The 23,136-nt window shown below is 34.0% G+C and overlaps 2 protein-coding genes across 2 annotated transcripts; both read right to left on the reverse strand.

Moving 5' to 3' along the window:
- On the reverse strand, positions 1 to 5,198 carry TRIADDRAFT_30356 (uncharacterized protein; the record flags this gene model as incomplete). Its single annotated transcript, XM_002116057.1, has 17 exons — positions 1 to 268; positions 1,220 to 1,356; positions 1,433 to 1,544; positions 1,642 to 1,696; positions 1,815 to 1,926; positions 2,042 to 2,119; positions 2,318 to 2,397; positions 2,535 to 2,620; positions 2,711 to 2,915; positions 3,068 to 3,142; positions 3,221 to 3,282; positions 3,384 to 3,435; positions 3,557 to 3,791; positions 3,917 to 4,051; positions 4,192 to 4,422; positions 4,502 to 4,828; positions 4,941 to 5,198. 17 exons carry the CDS (start codon positions 5,196 to 5,198, stop codon positions 1 to 3), a joined length of 2,508 nt encoding a protein of 835 aa, XP_002116093.1.
- A 5,642-nt stretch (positions 5,199 to 10,840) lies between these two features.
- Positions 10,841 to 19,345, reverse strand: TRIADDRAFT_60012 (uncharacterized protein; the record flags this gene model as incomplete). Its single annotated transcript, XM_002116058.1, has 12 exons — positions 10,841 to 10,951; positions 11,455 to 11,501; positions 12,812 to 13,037; positions 13,206 to 13,502; positions 13,642 to 13,938; positions 14,057 to 14,350; positions 14,529 to 14,858; positions 14,975 to 15,280; positions 15,375 to 15,683; positions 15,797 to 16,087; positions 18,990 to 19,112; positions 19,232 to 19,345. 12 exons carry the CDS (start codon positions 19,343 to 19,345, stop codon positions 10,841 to 10,843), a joined length of 2,745 nt encoding a protein of 914 aa, XP_002116094.1.
- Positions 19,346 to 23,136: the final 3,791 nt, after the last annotated feature.

Below are 23,136 nucleotides of genomic sequence, written 5' to 3' on the forward strand. Positions count from 1 at the left end.
TTACACTATAGGTAAAATTGATTCATTGGCAGAATTTAAAAGTTTCCGACAATCGAAACTTACGGTTTCATTAATACTGTTTTTTAATAACTTTAACTGGCCTTCCAGTTGCTTATTATAGATCTCTAATTTAGCCATTTTCTTTTCTAAACGATTCTTATCCTCTTTGAGTCGAACTGCTTCCGCTGATAATTCCTCTTCATCTTCAGCCATGGCAAGAAGAGGGCGATCAGTTTCAATACTTGATCGATTTTTACTTGAGCGTCGCCTAATGGAGCTATTAGCTGAATTAGCTACACTGCTGTCATATTTCGATTGCAGATTGCTAATCGAAAAGAAATTAAAATTATATAGTAAACACGATGGAATTAGTTGGTACTTATTAATTTTCCATAGATTTTAATTTTTTTCACTTACCGCGATTGTTTCTCTAATTGAACAATTGTATCATCTAAATCTTCAGTTTGATCACCATCGATGTTGGTAAGAATTTGCATTGGACTTTGTGTCTACAATATTAATGGAGGGTTAGTATACACAGTATTTAACATAATTTGCCAATAATAACAAATAATTAATAATACGTTCATTGCACTAGCTAAGTTAGATTAGTTCTTCAATTTAACTTATGCAAGGGCAAGTAAAACATTATTACCTGCATGGAAGGATTATTCAAGCTGTGTAGAACGAGCCAGATGAAATAAAGGTTAGATATTATTCTTGAATCCATGCTATATCAACTTTTATTTTATTCAATTTACCTTTGGCAATACTGAGCAATTAATTGATGTTCTTCATCCCTATATTGACATAAATTCGTGTAGGACAATTTTTAACTTAATTTATGCGTATTTACTGAAGATAGAATACCATTATTGAGATGCTATTTCAAGAATAATAAAAATTACTAACGGTTGTTGTTCATTTTCCGTGTTAGAGGCATTCAAGGATCTACTGTCAGAGCTTGGAGTTCTACTGTGCATAGGTCTGACGTAAGATTTCGAAAGTCATTACATGAAAAATTTTCTACAAATATCGACTAAATCTAAACTTTACCTGATAATCTCTTGTCGCTTGTGCGTACTTTTCTTTCCTAGGGCAGATAATTGACTAGGCCTAAAATATGAATGTAAGATTGTTTGACTAAATGATATAATACTTATTACTAAACAGATATTAGATGATTTATATTGGGATTAATAACGCTAATTATACTCACGATTCAACACTATCCCCTTCAACAACAGATTGTAAAGGTAGATAACCAAGTTTACGACTACGACGTCGCATACTCTTAGTTTTCAATTTATTACGAACGAATTTGAAGAAATCCTTAGCATCATCGCCTGTTGAAGACTATTTAAAAGGTTTACAGGAATGAATTAGGGAATTGTGGCACGATTAGCAAATCAACTAAAATCGTTATAAATACCTCCAAGCAATACTCTTGCATTTGATGAGATGATTTATGTCCTTTACAGGTCTCTCCTTTGAAAAAGCATGCCTGACACATATCGAAATTAAAACATTCCAAGCAACGATATCTAGAGGGATGGAGTATAGTTAATATCATTACACGCCGATACTAATATCACATTGGTTATTATTCATTTTTATCGCAATATATCACTAGCACAGTACCTTAATCCTTTAAATGCAGCAGTCTTGCAAACACTACATCTTGTCTGATGAGAGACTGTAGATTTAATACAATTAAGAATTCAGGATTACATTCACGATTCTCAAGGTTAAACTTGGCTTATTATAATAAAATATATTTTAGCATATTAAGGTATAAAAGGAACTTGTGTCACCATTTTCTGCTGCTGATATTCTATGCATGACTGGAAGCCAAACCATAGACTGTGGTTCAGCCAACATCCAATCGAGGAATTGAACAGAGCCAACAAATTCCTCTGAATTACCCTGTATGTTAATAGAATTGGGATAACAGCATAAATTTTTAATACCATTCTTTAATAGTAAAAATATTCATATCAATCGCGCTCCTTTTCCATTAAAAAATAAAGGGATACGTTACCGTTTCCAAACAGCTACGAATACTAGGTTCGATATTACTTCCTCCAAATGCAGCAACTTCGCCCAGCTGTCGTGGAATCTGAAATTAATTTATAAACGAGTTACTAAAAGGCAGAACGATGTTCAAAATGACGGAAATTTATAATTTAGACTTTGATTTGGAAACGTTAAACTGTAGATTCGGTAAAGCAATGAATCAAAGAATTATACGAGATAAAGTGCCGGACATCAATGCACTATTCGGTTAGTACCCTTTTAAAACAGCTAACTCAAGTACCTGAAGACAATCGTGAAGAAATAGGCCTAATCTCGCTTTATCGGTGCAGCCATCATGACGGGCAATAAGATTGAACATATCTAGTAAAAAACCGATCAAAAGTATACGATTTATCACGACAGTTGCTTATAACATATTGCAAAATTTAATAAATCAGACAAAGTTTCATAACTCAGTAATAGTCGTCGTAATAATTAGCAGCTAATAGTATACGTACATCTGTATTTTTCTTCAAGCGGCGCATTACATAATATTACGAGGCCAATTCTAAGCGACAAGATACGTATTTTACCAGTTCTGGGCCTGTATCCGTAAGAAATTTGAATATTACCGTAGGCAATCATTCATTGTAATAAAAAATCAAGACCATTAGTATAGAAACGTCAAACTTACACGTCGTAGACATTTAATAACCAATTGACGACTAAATCTTTGTATAGCGGTATTTTTTTCCTGCTAAATTTCTTATTATTAATTCTTTCATAGACGATATTCAACAACTTATAAATATCGTTAATGTCAATGTAGGCATCATTCTTAAATCGGAGGCCAGAATCTTGGAAGGCAGTCTTTAAAGAATTTAGCTCGATGAAATTTACTGAAAAGAAAAGGGGCGTAAAATATTAAAATGCCCGACTCTTCATATATATCTTGCACAAGAAATACTATAGGCCGAAATACAAGGCCTTCGATACCGATTATTAATATAAATATAAACAAAAGACATATTCAAATTTATTTGGTGCTTACAAAATAAGCATTTTTGTAATTTCCTTAGTTTCATAGCGGTACGATAAGCGGCATACTTAATGAAATTGTTGTTGACTGAATAAAATACAGAGTTAGCAACTTTCATTAGTAAGATTTCAAGTATAATTATTTTACACTGATAGAAGACTTTACCAAGTAAATCATAAATTTCAGTCATTTGCGGGTGGTCCCATTGTGTGACTTTCTTTTCATGACTAAAAAATTACAGTAAACATAAGTTAAGGTCAGTAGTAATTTATTTTTACTTAAAATTTAGTATAATCCATGTTACGAGTAATATAATTTTCATACTTACTTAACATAGTACGGTACATTATTAACGGTTAATGATTTTTCCCATGGTGGCTCTAATAAATCTATAAGCATGCAAATGTTTCGTATATATATTTGATCTTTGATCCTAGTAGCTACCAGCATTAAAGTATAACAGATAATATTCAATCATATCTCGTGTTATGAACTAACCACTGGAGGTAACTTCCGATTGATGATGAGATACTTCAGTCGTTGTATCTCGGAATTCTTTGAGTTCATCAATCCGTATTTGCTCACTTCGGGTTAAATCGGCCCAGCGACGATTGATATCAGAATACTGATCAATAATAACTCTGTTCAAGGTAATTCCTTTTTTGCCAATCGAGAAATATAACCGTTTGATATTTTCGATATTAGGACGATTTTTTTGAATTGATTCCCTGAATGACTGTTATCATTTAAGTAGAGGTGAAGATTAAACTTAAGCAAATACACGATTACAGTGACGCAGGATAACCAATAAGATTTCGAATATTTTATATCTGCAAGTTGGTTATGCAGATATCAACTAACCTTGAGATCTTGAAGTTGAGAACTTAGATTTTCAGAATTGATATCACGAGGGCTGACCCATGATAATCTTTTTTTCTCACACGAAAGAAGTTGTGAAACAGCTTCTCTCATCAATGACGTTAGCTCATTAAATTCCTAATTTCAGATACAAATTGAAGCCAATATCAAAACGTATTTAGGTAATATTTACTTACTAATATACGGCAACCAACATTGCACGCTTATATAGATCGTATTACAATACATCACAAAAATATAAGACCATCTTTACGTACAAGGATAGTTTTATCCAATAAAGTCTGCCAATCGTCCGCACGTTTCGAAACACTATTCCATCTATCACCTAGTAATGCTAGTAATCCCTTCAATTCAACCATAGGTTGTTGATCAATATCACCATACTGATCTTCTTGAGTTCTATCATCCTGACTCTTTGCATATAAACTACCACTTTCAAGCGTTTCTTCGACAAGAGGCTGATGTGTTGCCAGTCGAGACCTAATATCCTACATTTGCAGGCAATAAAAACGTATGAGTGGTTACAATAGAGAAGAAAAAGAGAAAATATAATAAAGTTACACAAACCAGTAAATTCTCATTTTGTTGTTGCAAAGCATGCAGATCTCCTTTCAGAGGTTCTTCCGCAGCTAATTCATCATTAACTTGTAATAACCATTCGTTTAACTTGCGTAAATTACTTTGTAGCTCATTCCATTGTCTGCAATGTTCTTCTATAATCACACCAATGTCGATAATATCCTCCTGTAATCGTGCCCAATCATCTTGTAATTTGACAATTTTATCTTTCAAAACCTTTTCCTCATCCTCATTTAGATCAGGATTAACCCGATTTCCTGCCTTAATTATTTGCGACATAATTGATTCGTGATCCTGTATTTCTTTACGAAGGTTCTACGATAAAAATTTAATTACATAATCTTGAATACTTTTTATTTTTAAGATCAGTAAATAAAAGATTTAACAAATTCTGTATAATAAACTAGCAATTAGTTCTGATATTTACTTGGTAGTTTTCTTCTTGATATTTGATCATAATTGGATCGCGGCTACTTGTTTTTACGGAAGAATGAAATTTATTCAGCGTATTATCGATCCCAACTAACCAAATTAGGGCATTTTCCAAATGGGAATTAAAATTGCTAAAGCAATCTATAGCATCCAATAGTCTCATTTCTCGTGCTTTTAATCTACGATTAAATAAACGCAGCCCAAAATTTATGAATGTTTCCTTCCAACAAATTTGAAATGACAATTTTATCATTAGTGATAGCAGTATACTAACCTGTCCTTAATCAAAATCCATTTCTCTTCAATTGCTCCTACGCTATGCTCGAGCAAGATCGTGTCTTCCGTTTGATTTTCTTTCACAAGATTATTTCCTTCTTCAATAATATCAGTAACTTGGCTTTCTTCCGATTTAATTTCATGGGAAAATTCCTAATACGTAAAAATTACCAGAAAAATATTAATGCCATTGTCGTAAGTTCGTAGTTAAGATCATAAGTTGACAAAACTGATCCTACTAGCATAGAAATTATTTTTGTTCAACATACGTAATGCCTAGTCAGCATGGCAGTGATTTCATCCAAATCATCAGGTATATCTGTCCCTTCATGCTCATCAATACGTTTTTCCAACCCAAACAGCATTTCCAAGCATTTCCCACGATTGATTTGGTACGGCTTCCATTGTGATAGTAATGAATCCAGGTACTCTATTTTATCCTTAACTGCTTTATTCGTATTTGTCCATAAATTATTTAGTTGCTCTATCGCCTCCTTTAAGATATCAATATTCGCTTTATAAGTTTCTTTTCTTTGCAACTCTTCGCCAGTAGAGACAACATTATGAACTTTCAACGTATATGATCGTAGCTTATTTTCATAGTCCTAAAGTCATTAATTTGATTTGGGAATCAGATATTTGAGTAAGATGCAAGGATGATAAAATTTATATATAAGTAAAAATATAAAACGAATGAAGATAAGAGGGACTCGATAATTACTTAATATTGATTATAATTATAAGTCACCTGAACTTCATTTAATTGATTTTCAGCGCCATCAATATCATAGAAAGCGACAGATGGTAAATCAACTTTTCGTACTATATTTTCTAAGTCAGTCTTTATTATAAATCTTGTCCTGTCAAATTCAGGCCATTTCGACTTCTGTTGTTGATTAGCTGATGAACTTAATTTTTCATTTACTGAAATCTATTTCAATCGAGATAGTAATATTCGATTATGCTATTAATGTACTGTAAAACGTAACTTTTAGATATTAATTTATTGGGTTTAGAGTCTAAGAGGATCGATCTGTACGTGATTAAAGTTCGCAATAGGTACGTTCACACACATACAGAAATACAATTTGAATCCAAGTAAATTACCGTATGAAGTTCTTTTACAGACGTCGATAAGGATAGGATTATAAGCCAGCCATTGTGTATGTCTTTAATTTTATTACTTAATTCATTTATAAAATCGCCATCTTCATCCTTTAATTCATTACCTTTCTCAATTATTGATTCAATGCGATCTTGACGTTCAGCAATTGATTTTGATAATAGCTACACAAAGAAGAACAAGTTTTATTTGCATGTAGAAAATCAATAACTATATGGAAGTTTATATACTGTACATAGTTTTAAGTTAATATTGTAATAGAGGTGTTGAAAGATATTGGTAGTAGTTTAAATTATCAACCTCAACATCTTCTTTAGACAATTTATTTGTCTCACTGCTGCCTATATCGAGGAGATAATCTTTTGTTGCTAAAACCCAGTCGTAAATATCATCTAATTCGATTACGAAACGGCGCCAACTTTCCACCTTTTCTTCTAGTAGGCCACGCTGTCGTGGAATTTCAGAGCTAACTTTTTTCCATAAAGGATTTAAAGCATTTAGTTGTTCTTCTAGAACTTGCAATTCATTATCCGATGTTGCCTCGTTCATAATAATTTCTTGAGCACCTTCATTAATAACTCTGATTTTCTCTTGACGTTGATCTAAATTAGACTCGATATCCTGGTATAAGGTACAAATGATATCATGACATAAAATAACAACAAAGCCATTCGGTAAAATATTTTAACGTATTAACAATTATATCATATCAGAATAGTACAACTTCCGTAACTCACCCAATACTTGTGTAGCAGCTCTTCTAAATCAACTAAATTATTTGACCAAGCTCCCTCATTACGAATACAGATATCAATTTCTGATAGCCACATCATCATTTCAACGATTTGACTTTGTAACGTTCCCGATAGATCAGAGTTTGTATCATGTCTGTAACGTAAATAATAATGTCAATGGTTACGATAACTAATATAAATTGTATGGATAGGGTTAAGACAAGATTGTAAATTGCACAAATAGAATAAAATACAAGACTAACGGTAGGCTCTCATCGGTTAGAAAATTTTTGACATCATTCCATCGGCTATTCATTTTAACGAGTTCATCTTTTAGTGATTTGTCCTTCGTCAGTATTAAATTATTGGCAATTTCTCCACCACTGATGTTGATTCTATCAACAACGCTAGATCTGGTGTTTAAGCCATCTTCTAGTGTCTATTGGATTCAAGAATATACAATCGGTTAAGCGTATAAGGTAATTTTCATTAATGAATAAAGTCTTAACAAGTGGGAGTGTTAGCATGATTTATTGTAGTTCGTACCTCCAAAATGGTATTTTTATCCTCATCATTTTCAGTAAATGATTCAATCATTTTTTCAGCGTAACCAAGCCATAAATTTGTGTGTTCAACATCATCATGAAGTTGATTCCAAATATTTAAATCTTTATTCAATCTATAACGATGTGTTTCGTACTCAGCATTAATAATTTCGTAACTATGCAGCATTGCTTCATAAGCATCTTTAGCATCATCGACATCTTGAATATCCCACAATGGATATTCCTCGGTACTAGGTTCAACTAATTCTTGTAATTCTGTACCAATCTCCTGTAATAGTGATCCTACATTCTAAAATATACCAATACATAATAGCATTGACAAAATGATTTTAATTGCAAGCATGTCCAGTATATAACTGTTAATAAGGAATCAAAGGTAGATGGATACTTTTTATTGAAGATTTAAGGTCTTCAATGGAATTAATTGTAACTGTTAAATACCTGAAGTTTGATATCTTGTTTAACAATCTCAACAAAACGAGGGAAACGAAGAACTTCTGCACATAATGATTCAGCTTGTGATATTCTACCAGTAAGTTCTTTGATTTTTTGAGATAATTTCTCCAACGTTAGAGTCTCGTCTTTAATCATAACGCTATCTTCTGTTTCATGAAGCGATCGACGAACACTAGCTTGCTCTACAATCGATTCTGATTATTTAAAAGCAAAGCATTATTAATATTCATGAATATGAGCATTATAGTATATCCTATTCTTCATTACACAGTTATTATTACTGGATTACAGTTTCAGGATGCAAGTCATGGAGGTACTCACTGCATATAATGTTTTATGATTAAAATATGGATACATTACTTTATCGATCTGACCGATTAATACACGTAAATGCATCCTAAGTGAAACATCACGAGTATCTAAGTGAGATGATCTATTGTCATAATGAAAGGAAAAGTGTCTACAATGTCTACTTTAGAGTGTTATGTACAGTATCTATCATATATATTGCAAGACAGCAGGAAGATGCAATTTGCCAGCCTTCAAAAGTAATCCAACATTGAAATGAATAGCTCAGGAGTACGTAGAAATGTCAAAATTAAATTATTCTTCAGTTAACTGTCAAGCTTCCAGTAAGAATGGTAGCTTTTTTCCTTGTTGCTATAGCAATACGTATGTCAGCATCATGGAAATAGACTTATAATAAATGACAGCCTATTCATACGTGTATAATTAAACATTTCACCACTGCCATATTATAATGCCATAGAGCAGGTTAATAAATTGAGGCAAATGATCAGAGAAAAAATAGCTGTCGGAACAACGTCGATGGTACTTGAAATTCTTACTAAATCATTTCTATTCACAACGACTTGGCAATGTAAAGCGGCTATCTTAAATATATCAAATATTATTCGTCTAATGGTGTAATAGAATGATATGATTAAACATAAATCAGTAGGCAGAAATAGGCCATTTTTTAATTCTTCGAGTGCCAGTCTATCCTTACGCGTACAGTATTGAGTATTTCAATGTGTTAATTTTATACACACTATTTTCCAAATCATTCGGAGATAATGATAAATGACTGTCCTCTATAATGATGAAAATCTTTTTTAAAAATCCATACAACTAATTTTCTACGATGAAAAAATAAGAGGTGCAATTACTATGCACTTGCACTTGTTACTTCTCATCAATAATATACTCTTAATTTTCGTCCAAGAACGATCTTATATCTCGTTAACCTTAATTTAATTCCTAGAAATGACTACACTACCAGTTTAAAAGCTATGAATTAAATATTTTATTAGGTCTTAATTTTACAGTACAGTATATGCATAGGATAGTCACCGATGATTCCGAGATTTCGAAATAAGTCAAAAAAGGTTAAAAGTCTTGCCATGATGGAAAGGACGATGAAGAATAATATATAATCCGTCAATGCTGTCAATCTCAATAGCACAACGATACTTGAAGAGGGTAAACGCAATAGTAATGCTGCGATTGATTAATTAATTAATGTAATCGCTATTATTATCAAGACATTAAGAATGAATCTTATCTTTCTACGAACTTGTAGAATAATGCATAAATACATGATAAAAGGCTTCGAACATAAAATTTTCAACATTTTTTCAACTGTTATCTTCTTTTATCTTATTCTTGGTAACGAATGATTATTGGCAATTGGAAATATCAATGATAACATAATTGTAATCATCCTGAACATTAATTTTTACTAGATAGTATGATTGTACTGTTACAGAGGGAACATCAAGTTGGATAAACAGCAATAGGGTGATCAAGAGCTGGAGAAAAGTTACCTGATGAAATGGAAAAGATGTAAGCATTTACTCTTCCAGGAAGTTGAATTAGTAGCAACTAAGATACGATGACAGTATACTGGACTAATTATAGTGTTTGCGTTGGTCATAGCGAGACCATATGCTTTCCCAATGCAATTATCATCTATATGCAAGCATAGCTGTGGAATCCATGCTGTGGGAATGGCATTGACTAGAATAAAAGATATGACATCCAGCTAATATGATAATGTGGTTTAGCCTTGTAAATTGACTACTAATAATTCTTCCATACAGTCTAATAATTAATAAATGAATTAATAAATCTGATTGTAGTTCAGTACCATATATCTTGGCTTTCATTTGGAGACCTTTCATAATGGCTAAAATATGCTCAGTCAATCGCGATATGTTACTCTACAACTACATCGTACAAGGACGAAATTAAAGTATGGGCACTCTTTTGCAGTCTCTGCCATTACGCTAAAAACATAATTTGGATTGATTAGTAGAACAGGGATCCCTTCATCACGATATGAAAGAGTAAACAGCAAATGGAATAGATTAAATTTTTTCTCGGCCAATCGGAGCATAGGTAATAAATAAGGGAATAAGCAAGTTTACCTTTAAAAGAAATATTGACTGTCACGATTGAAGGCGGTTATTCTACTGCATAAAGTATTCCACCACGTTAATTTTAGAAATTGAATCTGCTTCTAGACGACGAAATGGACAAGCATGGAGTTGTAACATCTCTGCACTATTTTACACCTGCAGTTAAAAAACGCCTGGATCGAATTCCGTTCAAATGCAATGCCCCGAGGCCTAAGTACTCCCTGAGTATTCTATCGTAAAATGAATCCGTATCCATCTATTTATTTTATCTCTGTAAAGCCAACTACCCCATTCATCAATAATACCTTTAACTTATTGCCTTATCCCTTGGATTTGCTACTTTCTACTCTCCAATCGTCAGTACCATTGATCGTCTCAATATGTAATCCCCTCGAGGCGGAATGCACACATAGGTATTTAACCGACTGTCTCTATTCAATTTGTCATGATCAATTAATTTAATTCCTAAGTACAAAATCGAACATGGCTACTTTTTAAGCTTGTTGTTAGGATTATAAGCTTTCGTCGTTGCAGATTCAATGCACCAACTGTAGAATTATGGCCTAATAAGACCAGTAGCTAATAACTAAAGCTAGAAAATACTCGTCGTTGAATGTCATCTGGCCGTATCTAAATTCTAATATTCAAAATCGGAACTTTCAGCTTCAATTTTTACCTACCCAATCTACCTAACAGATTTGAATTCACGATCGGGACTCGATGCTTCGATGATCTTACCATGAGATCCTCGATTAGTATTCGTAACGCGCAATTAATAAAAAAAATCAAGATGTTTATCAACACATCTGCAATTTTCGTGCATAATTTAGCACTTTGTACTTCCCACGGTAAGGTGAAATCTAGCTATAGTGTGCTAACTTGCTTTTATTGCGCGATGGAACAGTCTAAAACGTAATCACTCTCCTTCTCTTACCCTTGATGCATTGTAGTGGATAATGCTAATCATCGATATATTTTGGTCTATATTTTAATATGGCAGTACATTCTATCATCATCATCATATAGAGCGTACATAGATGGAGGATAAAATTATACAAAGATAATCACGTAACATGTCTGATGAAGAATCCCCAATCAAAATGGCTTGTGTACTGCACTGTAATGGTTAGTAAGTATACTCTAAGTAGAGATCGATTATAAACCCTTGTTGTTGAGGATAAAGTGTATTACAGGAGGAAACTACGAAATGAAGAAGGTGAATCAAAAATCATCTTCTTTACACCAGGCATAAATTGGATGATGAGATATACTACAGAGGATTGAATATAGCCCTTGTAGATTTTCCCCTATCAAATTATAAGCGTATTACTACAGAAGTGAAAAGAGGATCATGACTGCAATGCTCAATAGGATCAAATTTAAACCTTTCCATCATTCATTGCTGTTGATATTCGTATCTTCACACCTTACTGTCATTAGGTAAATTGGGTTAAATCGCTATTTCAGTCCTATGCACTAGCTGAGATATGCAACTGTCCAGCATATGTAAGTAGTAAAATGAGCGAGTTTAAACAATGTGTTGGCGTAGTACGGGTTTAGAAAAATAATTCCATGAATTTACAGCAATCGTCCTGTCATGAACATAGAAACTTAACCGATGGAGTGCTGGATTTAGAAATGCTATGCAATCCAGTCGTAGTACATCTTTACACATCAATAAAAATAAATAAATAGATAAATAAATAAATCGATAAATAAATAACTAAATGTACGGCCCAAAAGTAATATAGTGATGGCAGTAGAGGTGATCCAATCGGGTAGCGTAATAGCTTGATAGGCAGTAGTAGTTTATAAATGTGATGACAATGAACAATCATGAAATCTTCTCTAACAACAACCCAATAACAGTGCATAATTATAATCAGTAGCAACAACAAAGATGTTTTGGCTTAGCAAGAAAAGAGAACTTTCCCATATTCCTACGTATTTACAAAGAGTAGGCTATGCACTTAAGTTACTAAGAAGATGATCTTCATTTCTAATATCTTGAAGAAGAATTGTATATATGTCTGACTGTTGTTGATAACGAGAAAAATGGTTTTGGTATCCATGGGTAAACTTGCACAATATATTAGTAGAGCAAAAAGTGATGTTTTAGTCAATGAGAACGATATTCCATATCTGCAGTACAGTATAGTATGTAGGATACTATATTATGGATTTATACCACGATGGAGGGATTCTAATTTTCTTAACAAGTGGCAAGAAATAGAGATGCCTGACTATTGTATGTCTGGTACACATGAACGATCATTTTTGCCCTGGCTTACCTGCAAGGGATACTTCCATAATCATTTGGAGGTCACTGATAGATGTTTCAACAGCTTCATCGAATTCTTCCGGACGAAAGTAGCGCAAAACAGATTTAAATTGCTTAATTATTGATGTAATTTCTCCGCTATACATCGAAGCGGCAGCACTTTCGTAAATTTCAGCAATTTCTTGACACAAAGTAGCAAATTTTATCTTGTATTCTGGAATTTGTTTTTCAATTTCCTAAATAACGAATGCATAAGAATAAACGTGCACAAACTCATGGCATAGGTGTATACTTTAATACTTCTATTAATTACAGTCTATACAGTAAGCGAACAAATATACTTCCAAGTTTAATATTTATCCGTATATCAACATGTAGGCTACTTTCAACACTTTATAGCCTACCTTTGCACGAGTAGAATCATTCACGGTGCGTGCAATGCTAATGGCTACTTCAGCTTTGCTCAGCCAATCAGTAAAGAAACTAAGATCGCCGCGCACTTTTCGATAGAGTTCAATAATTTTAGCAAATTTTGCAAATCGATTTTGTACGTCTAACGTATCCCATTTATCTTGCAACATATTTAATCTAGCCATTTCCTCTTTGACGGCATCATCCCGAGATTTTTTGTCAGCCTCGTCAATGCTAGCTTTCAGATCAGCAAATTTGGTGGGCACACTTTCTAACAACTGCTTAGTATTCTATAATCAGAAAAGAAAATAATGGTCAAATCAACTCGAATTATTTCATTATACAATTATTGGGCACTACTTGCAGTATGTTAATCATATAATGCCATTCAACGATAGTAACTTATTGAATCATGATACATACTATTACCTTGACGTTATAATCAACTTTGGATATATCTTGGAGGTACTGCCTGTTTAATGTCTTGAAAGACAATAGAGCATTAACGGTGGTGATATCATCTTCAATTTGATCGATATTTGAACTTAATTGCTTCTTCTTCTCAACAAGGAATAATTTATCTGTTAGTGATTGCCACAACAGATCAGTTATAGCCATGTCTTCTTCAAGGACTTTATTAACACCTTTCCTTTGGACAAATAGTAACGTCTTCTCGCCAAGATCATCGACAACACGTTGAAGATTTTGATACTCATCAAGAATATCCTGTTCATGTATGTAAAAATTTATTAACCTCTATGAAGATCGAAGGTATCATTCAAAAAGGCTCACAAGCTACAAGAATATTGCATCAAAACATAGTTCTACTGATTAATATACTTACAAGCAATTTATTTTCGGCAATATCATAAGTAAGTTGGCTAAGAAGCTTTTCTATTTCGTCGCTAAGATTTTTACGCTCCTTCTTTGATTCCTTCATAAACTGAACGTACTCCTGCAGGTAAACTCGCATTCCGACGCATTTATCGTTAATATCTGAAATCTGCTTCTTAAAGGTTTGAATATGAGTTCGTAAGGAATCCAAACTCTCTGCTTCAGCCATATTGGCTAATACGCTACTTTTCTGATCAAACTCGTTAAATCTAATTTGCCATTTAATGATTTGATGTTGTATTGCCTAAAAAAGAAATCGCGAGACAATCACAAAGACTGAAATAATATTTAATTCAATTGGATGACCTACATTATTAAAATTTTTACGAAACTCCATCATTAGCATGATTACCAATTTCCACTGTACTACTAGGAGTTCTTTAAGAGATGAACTTACTATCCTGACAAAGTTGTTGCATTACCTTACTCCATTCCAAATCTTCTTCGGATTGATCTAGTCTTTGGGCATAATCTTTTCTTTCATTAAGTTGTTTATCAGTTTCACTAAGCCAACTATGCAATTCATCACTTTCTTTAGAGCATAAATCGGCTATCGTGAACGCGGTCTCGAAAAATTTAATTTTGTTGTCAATTTTGCTATTTAATGATTGCCAATAGCTCTTTAATTTGTTGACCTGTACTTCAACATCAGCAACATTTAATTTTTCTTTAGCAGCAATTTTAGAAGGGCTTCCAATAAGAAGTGTTTGCTGAATATCGGTTTCTATGTCGGCTAGGCCTGATTTTAATACCTATAGATGTGGTATATAATGATGAAAAAAATTAGAGTATCAATGATAGTGGCGCTTATCTAGCAATTATATGTTTTGCTACATTGAGGAAAAATGCATAAAGTTCGTTTACTTACACGACAACGTTCCAAATAAGATGTAATACAATCAGTATCAGCGCTAGTTAACTTAATTGAATCCAGTGTACTCTTTGTCGATTTGAGAAATGAATCCAAGGTGGAAATCTTTAGAAAAAAATCGGAAGCTTTGTGATAATCCTGGTGACCTGCTGTAATTTTTTGCCAGCGTTGTTTCAACTGATCCAGTTGATTGGATAAATAGCAGTTATTTTTTTTCTGTTGCGGTGATCGCTTTAATACTTTTAAAATCATTTCTTGTGATGTAGTAACCAATCCTTCATACTTGAGAAATTCGGCGTTTGTCTAAGGAATGAATATATTTTACCATATAAATGCAGAAGTATTGTAAACAGGGTATCGCGTAAGAATGTTATGTTGAAATTTTTAATTTTCCTACCTCTTCCATCCTTTCAACGGAACTAGTAATGGGTGTTTTATAGGTTGTTTCCATTTGATCGCACCATTTAAAAATTTTGTTTAACTCAGTCTCAATCAGTTGAGTCTGCTTGAGGACTTCTGATAGATTGGATGTGGCGGTCTGACTCTCTGTATAAACAAATTGCCAATGGCTTCGAAGACTATTCAACTTGTGATTTACTGTACTAAGGTAGTGATCATTGTCGAGGGATTTTACAAGATCTTTCGCATGTTTTTCAACATCATCAAAGCATCGACAAGGATGACCTTCTAGTAATTCCTTTAACAGCTAAACGATTTCGTCGTGGTAAAAAACATGTTAAAAGCTAATAATCTGTAGTAATAAACGCTAATGATGATATTAGCTATAAATAACGATCAAAGTGATTATACTATGCATACCTGAACATGCTGACCTACAATACGATAACTACCGCCAATGTGATCTGTTGCTCTGGTAGTAAATTCCTTTAGATTTACTATCCAGCTGTTTTCTTTATCAAGGAATCTATGGAAACTCTCCATTTGCACTAGTTGTTCTTTCAACCTTAATAGTTCATCGCGTACATGATTGACTTGTTGATTTACGATATCAGTATGATCTAAATGGTTGACACTGCCAAGATCTTTTAATGAATGTCCTACGGTTTGCATTACTTCTAACTGGGATTTCAATTCTGTTGTTATAATATTCTAAAGTGATCCAATCAGAAATGACTGTTATTTAGAGAAATTCACAGTGTACATTATAATTAATAGATATGCTTACTTTCAGCTATCTTACAGAGCGAACGATAATAGAATTAGTGAAAATAATATATTTTGACTGAAGATCATGGATGAGAGGTCTAGAATTAGTTAGAATTTGTGAATTGACGATTTAATAAAAGTCCTGGAATAGGATGATCTTTCCTTGTAGTGTTACACGAACATTTCTACCTGCAGCTTCGAGAACTCCGAAAGTGCCAAAAGCAAATGTAGCATAATGTTACTTTGAAATAGCAACATGTTAACTCAAATCATTACTTTGCTGCTGAACATAGTGATCCAATAAAATCAGGGCAGCCATAAACTGTAGATTTAGGATTACAACATTTGCAAGGGAAAACTTTCACTCAACGCATTTCTAATTAAGACTACCAAGTTGGCCGACCATCTGTCTGAACTGAATTGAAATGATAAAGTTATTCAATTTCTAAATCATAAGATCGACTTGATACGTTTAATACTACAGTACCCCCAATCTCCTATGGAAAATTGCACTGGAATGCTGCTGCCGATGTACAGCATATCTAAGTATTTGTAGGGTGCATCGAGAGGAGTCATTATTTCTTTATATCAATGTTGAATTAATTTTTTTAGTATGAGAATAAATGACCTTATTGTAAGTTGAAATCTTGTGAGCCTAAGTTACACACGTGTAGTGTGGATTTAAAATATGGTTAAGGAGCAAGAAGAAACCTTTCTTCTTGCTCTACTTCATTAGGCAGGTCAAAAAAAAATCAGTAGCACTTTTATAGTTCATAAATTACTCACGTTGCTTATTTGCCTGCCTATTAGAATCATTAAAATGAAGTTGACAAATAGGATGGACAATTGGCAACATAGGCTGTATTATCGGAAATATGGCTTATGAATCATAGGTAAGTACTGGTAGAAAATTCTTATAACGCTATACATCATAAGAATGACATTTTAGCTCAGATCATTGATTTTCTATGGACAGTTATAAGTACTTTAGATTCATTACCATCATGGAGTAATCTTTATTTCGTTACTTTAATGTTAACTCTTCACTACCGTCGTAAATGAAGATGTTTCTGTAAGTATTTAATGTTACATTTATGGTAATGTTATTCTTGAATATATTTTCTTAAGTAAATAAAATTGATTTTTGGTAGGTGGTAGTATCCAGTAAGTAATACAAGAAGACTCAAAAGTTCATTATATTAATGAGAGGGTCGAAAGAAGTTTTTTATATACGCGTATAGCCATTGGAAAAGCTTGTCACGATCTCGGTCGATAGTTGTATTAAGTTCGGCCAAAGTCTTGATTGTAGCATAAGAATTTATCAACCAACTCTCCGCTCTATTCATTGATCTACAAATATCGTTTTGCCATTCTACTAGATAAATAGACCAAGTTATATTTACAGTTTGTACCCCTATAATGATGGGATCGCCAGGATCATTGACAATCGTCTATTTTTTTAGTTACTGTATAGACTATAGGCTTAAGTAATGTCTAGTTGAAGGTGATTATATAATCTTGATATTGGGCAAGTTGCATCGAAGCTGGTCTAACTGGTCAACAGATGCCATAGAAATAGGAGAGCATATTGAATTTGTTAACTTAAGGAAGTGAAAATTTACATAAGCTATTATTCTTCAAGCTAGCGTGTATATGCAAGTCTATTTAATGCTCTATTACTCATATTAGTATTATGAAGAACGTTTGCATAAGTGCATCCTTGACTGTCTGACTTTACTTCAAGAGCTTTACATCAAAATGCATATTTGTCGTGACCAAATATGAGGGATTCATTTCATAAATAGCTATAACAAACTTTCATATTATTATTATTATCCACTCTACCACAGTGTCTTCATCGAAAGAGAGTGCTGACAGGCTTGTTTCTTTCTTATCGTCTTAACTGCAATCGCTATAGTTATTCCATGTTAATGATGGAAAAAACTTATTTCATGTATTCATTCTTTCTCGCAAAGTTGCCATACAATCATGTTCCAGTCTACTAGAGGGTCTTAATCTAAAGAAAGAGGTTGATCAAGTTGGATTTTTCTACATTGTGGAGGAGTGAATTTGGCATAACTATTCTCCACGATATACTATATCTCTCTATTGTAAGCCCCCGTTGGACGAGACCGATCTATCCATTTCATCCATTACCTATACTAAACTCCGCTCATGATTATCCTATAATCTACGGAAGTATCCTAATCGTAAGAAAGTGTTTACAGACTCGATGGACACATTTTGGGAATCCAATTAGCATGACTCTTCCTGACGCCATCTGGTAATCATGTTGCTACAGTACATCAAGCTCCTGTACAATTAATCTGCATTACTGGAGTAGGTTGATCCCTAGAAAGTGTCGATAGAGTTGTTTTTTTCCATGTTTAGCGTGAAATAGTTACGGTTGTTGGTCAAGATGTTGAAAATGAGGATAGTCACAGGTGAAGAATCACCATAGAAACACCATGGCATGGGATGTTACTGGCTATGGGCTAAGTAGCGTAACTTGTGATTAATGCATCGACAAGCTCTTTCCTGTTATTTAGCATTACTACTAGAATGGAATGAAATTACTACAAGACTGTAGTAATACTCTTCCAAATGGATCCTGATCACGATATCGAGAAATCTTACCAACGTCGACGATTGGATTGTAAAAGCTAGATGCAAGATTGATTTTCAAACGGCCTTCTTACTATAGACTGATAGCGTTGTGGTTGTGTTACTATATTAGTAGGTAGACAGTAGCATGAAATCACGACTGTCTAGTCAATAAATGCCACTCATCAATGCCTATCGAGAATAATACTACCACTGGATGGATATTACTGACTCTCCTTACCTCGATATCCGCTAATTTGGCTAGTGTTGTCTCCAAACTACTAACATCAGCATTTGGATGGAGGACATTGCTTTGGGTCATTTCCATCCACTGGCGTACAGCGTTCATTTTTCCTTCTGAATCCTAAAGTAGATGAATTGACAAGATTAATAGGATGCTACAAGAGCCACAAATTCAATCAGCTTGCTTGAATATCCAATTTTACAGGCAAATATTGATTTTAAGGCAAGTTTGCAATGGACTTTCCCTCCATAACTGCAGCGTGGGTCGTCAACAAGTGGACAAATTAACTCGATATTGGCACAAGGAAATTTTGTCCCCATCGAGCATTGAACTAGACTGCCAACTGTAGTCATGACTAAAACACTACCCTCTTAACGCCTCAACGTCCATCGTCATGGCCTTGCCAGTGGCAAAACGTAAACGATCACTTTGATAACTCTACAGTATAGCAATAAATCAACGTATGATACACTATACTAGCCACCAATCACATTTATATCCAAGCTCAATCTCAACAAGATTGCACAGCTGGACTTGGACTGCACCTCCATCATTCGGCAATGGCATGGGATAATGTCCCTTTGAAGATATTTATTTTTGCTTTAATTGCTCATCATGGTGTCAGCCATGATAATAAATATTATTGCATAGGGAGCACCAACGTTACTGTCCTTAAATTTATAAATGATGACCTCGTCCACAGCGGTATCACTGCATGCATTTGCTATCGATGATGGCGTCTGCAGGTTGTTGAGAAAGTATGCGATGTTGATTTTTGCAAATAATGCTCATCATGGCGTCAATCACGATAATAAATACTATTGCATAGGGAGCACCAACATTACTGTCCTTAAATTCATCAATGATGGCCTCGTCCACAGCGGTATCACTGCATGCATTTGCAATCGATGATGGCGTGTGAGGGGTTGTCGAGAATGTATGCGATGTTAATTTTTGCAAATAATGCTCATCATGGCGTCGATCATGATAATACAGTAAATTCTATTGCATAGGGACCACCAACGTTACTGTCCTTAAATTTGTAAATGATTACCTCGTCTACAGCAGTATCATTGCATGCATTTGCAATCGATGATGGCGTGTGAGGGGTTATCGAGAATGGATGCGATGTTGATTTTTGCAAATAATGCTCACTATGGCGTCTGTCATGATAATGAACAACAATCTTCGTGAATATTCCTAGTGACACTACCATACACATTACACAATGGAAATCAATTAAAATATCTAGTCAAGAGTGGTATTCTACAGCTTCTTAAGCCATATTGAAAAAGGGGTCGCTGGTGGATGCATGCTGACAGGTCTACACAGGCGAAAAGCCATCTAGAATCTGCTCAGCTCTTGCATTTGTCAACAGCATCGACAAATGCTACTAAATGGGCGTACCGTAGTAGCAAGCATAAAGTAAGATCATAAACTACAATCATGATTAGTGCTGTGCTACAGCACATTTCTCAAGATTATCGTGATGAGATAGACAGCAGGCATGATTAAAGGATGGCATTCGTTCTAGCGGATGTACTGTATTGCCGACAAATGGAATACAAAATTCATGTGGCCATGATAAAAGTAGAATAAGATAGATAACTACAGTAGTTATCAATGCTAATATCTATAAGTGCACGCTAGTAGTTCAGTAGGCATGATTAAGGTAAACAGAATTGCTGATGCATCCATTCTTGCGAGGAAGCAAAACGATCTGGATTGAGCTCGAACCATTCATTCGTCAAGAGTATCGACAAAGAAAGTACTGAATATAAACATAGAAGCAGCAGAAGTAAAGTAAAATAATGTTATTAACATGATGATTGCTCCTCTATTACTGTGGATGTCTGAAGAGGTTATGTCGATCAGACCAAGGGACTCATGACATATATATGTATAATCAGTTTCAGTTTAATTAATTAATAAGAGTCTATCAGAGTCCCTGAGCAAACATGATTGATTTTGGTCCGGGTTGAAGGATGTCCGTGCATGATTTTTCTCTTCAATGCCAATATGGTCTTAAAACGGGGGGGGGGGGCCGGAGATAGAGCTATGGTTAATATAACAACATCGCAAAATCACCTAGGTCTAATTCTCGCTCGTTGAGTTATAATCCTTTAATCCTTAAGCTTATAGCACTGATCCATCATTGAAATTCACTGGTAAGTTGCAATCTAATTAAAGCACAGTAAAACTGAAATTTGGAAATCTCCATAACCGAATTACCATCCATCATGGCGGCCATGACGTCAAGATATCAATCATCTTAATTGAAATGAGTCATTCTACGTCATTTATCCTATGGCTAGTCAACATCTAGCTAAGTCATCATCGCTGCCTCTTTAGTTGACTAAAAGATATTCCCTACCAGTAAATGTTCATCCTTAATACATGGCAAAGTCAATAATGATGTCATGGCAGCTATCTTGACCGCTGTGCACCTCTACTACAGGTATTTATCCTGCAATAGTTTAGATATCGACAGGTACTATTGGGTGCGGCAGTTGAATAATCTCCTCCCAGTTTTAAATAAGGGATAGCCTATTCTAGCTACAATTTACCCTTTGGAGAATATTACAATCTGCCATTTACGTTCAAGTCAATAATGGTGTTGGACAGTACCACTGATCTTCACTGCTGTTGGCGAGTACATATTGATTAGGAGTACTTATACTACAATGGTCTTGATTGTATATCCAAAAGTCCACAAGTCGCTCATATTAACATCAACAACTTGCTGTTACTGATTTGCTAGAATGTAAATTAAATGTAGTTGAAATCGATTCCAACTAATAAATGCATGTACCGATTGCTATACCTAATTTCATGAGTGATCGATTTATATACTTAGGTATCGTTATAGGCCTTAAACTTGATCATCCATATATGCTAACATCAATCACCATCGACTATTATGGAGATGCTAGTATGTAAATTGAAATTAATTCCAATCCATACCAATAGGCGTACATCGGCATGTAGGGATGCAAGTATCGATCAATATCATAAATGTAATCTAGCCAACGAATACATAGCGCAATAGCAATATAGGCACCTAGGTAACTGCAATACGTTCATATTTCTACCGTCTACTTTTATGCATTATACAACACGTCGCCAAGAATAAAGCAGAACTAAATATGAATGAATGATTATGGAATCTCTTAGTAGACTACAATTTATACGATTTATTTATAGTCAATAGGCTGAGTCCCGTGATTCAACTTTGCAATTATAGGATGATAGGACTAGATGATATTGCAAATTGTTTAGCTTACGTTGATCAATACGGTAAACTAGTCGCTAATACTAACATCAACGACTTGCTGCTATTGGATTGATTAGAATACAAATTGAATGTAATTGAAATCCATTCCAATTAATAAAAGCATGTACCGATTGCTATACATAATTTCATTCTATCCGGCATTAAAGCATGAGTGATAAACTTATACGCCTATATAACCTAATAGGCTTTGCTTGAACTTGATCATCAATATTGGCTAGGACTACAAGTTGCTAATACTAACATCAATCACCATTGACTTTTATGGACATGCTAGTATGTAAATTGAAATTAGCTCCTATTCATACCAATAGGCTAACATTGGCTTGTAGAGATATAAGCATTGATCAATATCATCAACGTGATAAATGCAATAAATTCAATATTTCCACCATCTACTTTTATGCATTACATAACACGTCGTGAAGAATAAAGTAGATCTAAATGTAAATGAATGATTATGGAATCTCTGAATGGACTACAATTTATTTATAGTCAATAGACTGAGTCCCGTGATTCAACTTTACAATTATAGAATGATAGGAGTAGATAGCATTGCAAATTGTTTAGCTTACGTTGATCAACACAGTAAATAACATCGTATTAACGCATGGTAGATGAAAATAGATGTGATACCATCAGGGGAATTTATGGAAAGTGTTAGGGGAGAGTTAATATTTAATCTTTTCAGTTAGTTGCACAAGCAAAGGGAGGGAGATTATGTAAACTGTATTGGTTATGGACAAGGTAGTATTATTAGGTTAAATTACTTCTGCAAAACTCCAGTTGCTAAAATATTCTTAGCATCAGTGTATAGTGCATCAGTAGTACAAAATAGCAGCCATTAATAAG

This window comes from Trichoplax adhaerens, genomic scaffold, assembly GCF_000150275.1.
Source record: "Trichoplax adhaerens TRIADscaffold_13 genomic scaffold, whole genome shotgun sequence".
NCBI classification, from domain to species: domain Eukaryota; kingdom Metazoa; phylum Placozoa; class Uniplacotomia; order Trichoplacea; family Trichoplacidae; genus Trichoplax; species Trichoplax adhaerens.